This window comes from Rhopalosiphum padi, chromosome 1 (genome assembly GCF_020882245.1).
Source record: "Rhopalosiphum padi isolate XX-2018 chromosome 1, ASM2088224v1, whole genome shotgun sequence".
In the NCBI taxonomy this organism is placed as follows: Eukaryota; Metazoa; Arthropoda; class Insecta; order Hemiptera; family Aphididae; genus Rhopalosiphum; species Rhopalosiphum padi.
In genome coordinates, this window is record NC_083597.1 from 75,158,539 (window position 1) to 75,159,730 (window position 1,192).

General features: G+C 26.3%; 1 protein-coding gene across 1 annotated transcript; it reads left to right on the forward strand.

The window, feature by feature from the left end:
• Positions 1–287: 287 nt before the first annotated feature.
• On the forward strand, positions 288–866 carry LOC132926926 (uncharacterized). The gene has a single exon (XM_060991354.1). The coding sequence runs from the start codon at positions 288–290 to the stop codon at positions 864–866; it is 579 nt and encodes a 192-aa protein (XP_060847337.1).
• Positions 867–1,192: the final 326 nt, after the last annotated feature.

The following is a 1,192-nucleotide window of genomic DNA, read 5'->3' on the forward strand; positions in this document are numbered from 1 at the left end:
GTGAGACATTTGACATCTGAAAATTATAATAAGTGGCTAGTCATAACATAACCTAATATGACAACATTACATAAACAAACAAAACAAATTAGATTACAATTTTTAATTTTTCACTTTATTACAACACAGGTAATTCATGTTATTCGTTATTAAATGTAAATACTTACCTAGTTTAGGTTTACTAAACAAAATATAAAATAATATTACTAATGCAATTGAAAAAAAATGTTGCTTTTAGTTAATACTAATTTACTAATTTTGGTTTTTAAGTTTTTAGATTCAGAAAGATGAACAATAGACAGATATCAAAAGAAATAAAAGTTAGATTAAATAAAGTTTGCAATCTTTTAAAAGAAATCGAGGACATCTTGTGCAGAGAAAAAAATGAGAATCAAATGAGTCAATTATCAAAATTAGACTATTCATGCAATTGTGTTTGTGTAAAACACTCAACACCTCAAATTTTGAGTGAAAAATTAGAAAAAGTATCTAATCATAGAAAAGATGAGAATAGTAGAATATGCGAGAAAATGTATAAACCATGCTTTGAAAAACATGTAAAATGTAAAGTCTTAGACAAAGGAAACATGTCTTCTGATATAAATAACACTAGTCCATGTTGTCAGAAAAATGATGAAGATAATCGTGAAAACAATAACTCAATATCCCCAAACGTTTTGTGTTGCAATATATCTAACAAACAATTTTATAATAATACACAAAATGATTGTATGCATGAACTGTTTAAAAACAAGATAAATTGTATTACACAAAAGTATATGTCATATTTCGACGAAATTAATAAAAATGAACCAAACACTACAATTTGTTCAACAATTAATTCAAAAAGAATACCACGGAAATAATTATAATTTGAATGTAACAGGCGCTAAGCAAAAAGGTTCAAATTACTTAATATACATATTAGGGTTGTACCTCCCCACTAGGTACGACCTCGGTAAGCATTAATTATTGTTCTCATTTTAGTGAATTTAATCATAGTCAAATTAATGCAAAAGGTTCTTACAACTATGATGTATTTTAAAATTTGAATTTCAATAAAACTTACCTTGCGAGTGGATACAGATTAATTTATAATTATTTCATTTCAGCAATTTGTATACAAATCACGATAATTTCCTATTTTTTCGCCCAACCAGGTTCATGGATATAATCAGGTAGGTGAAGATGT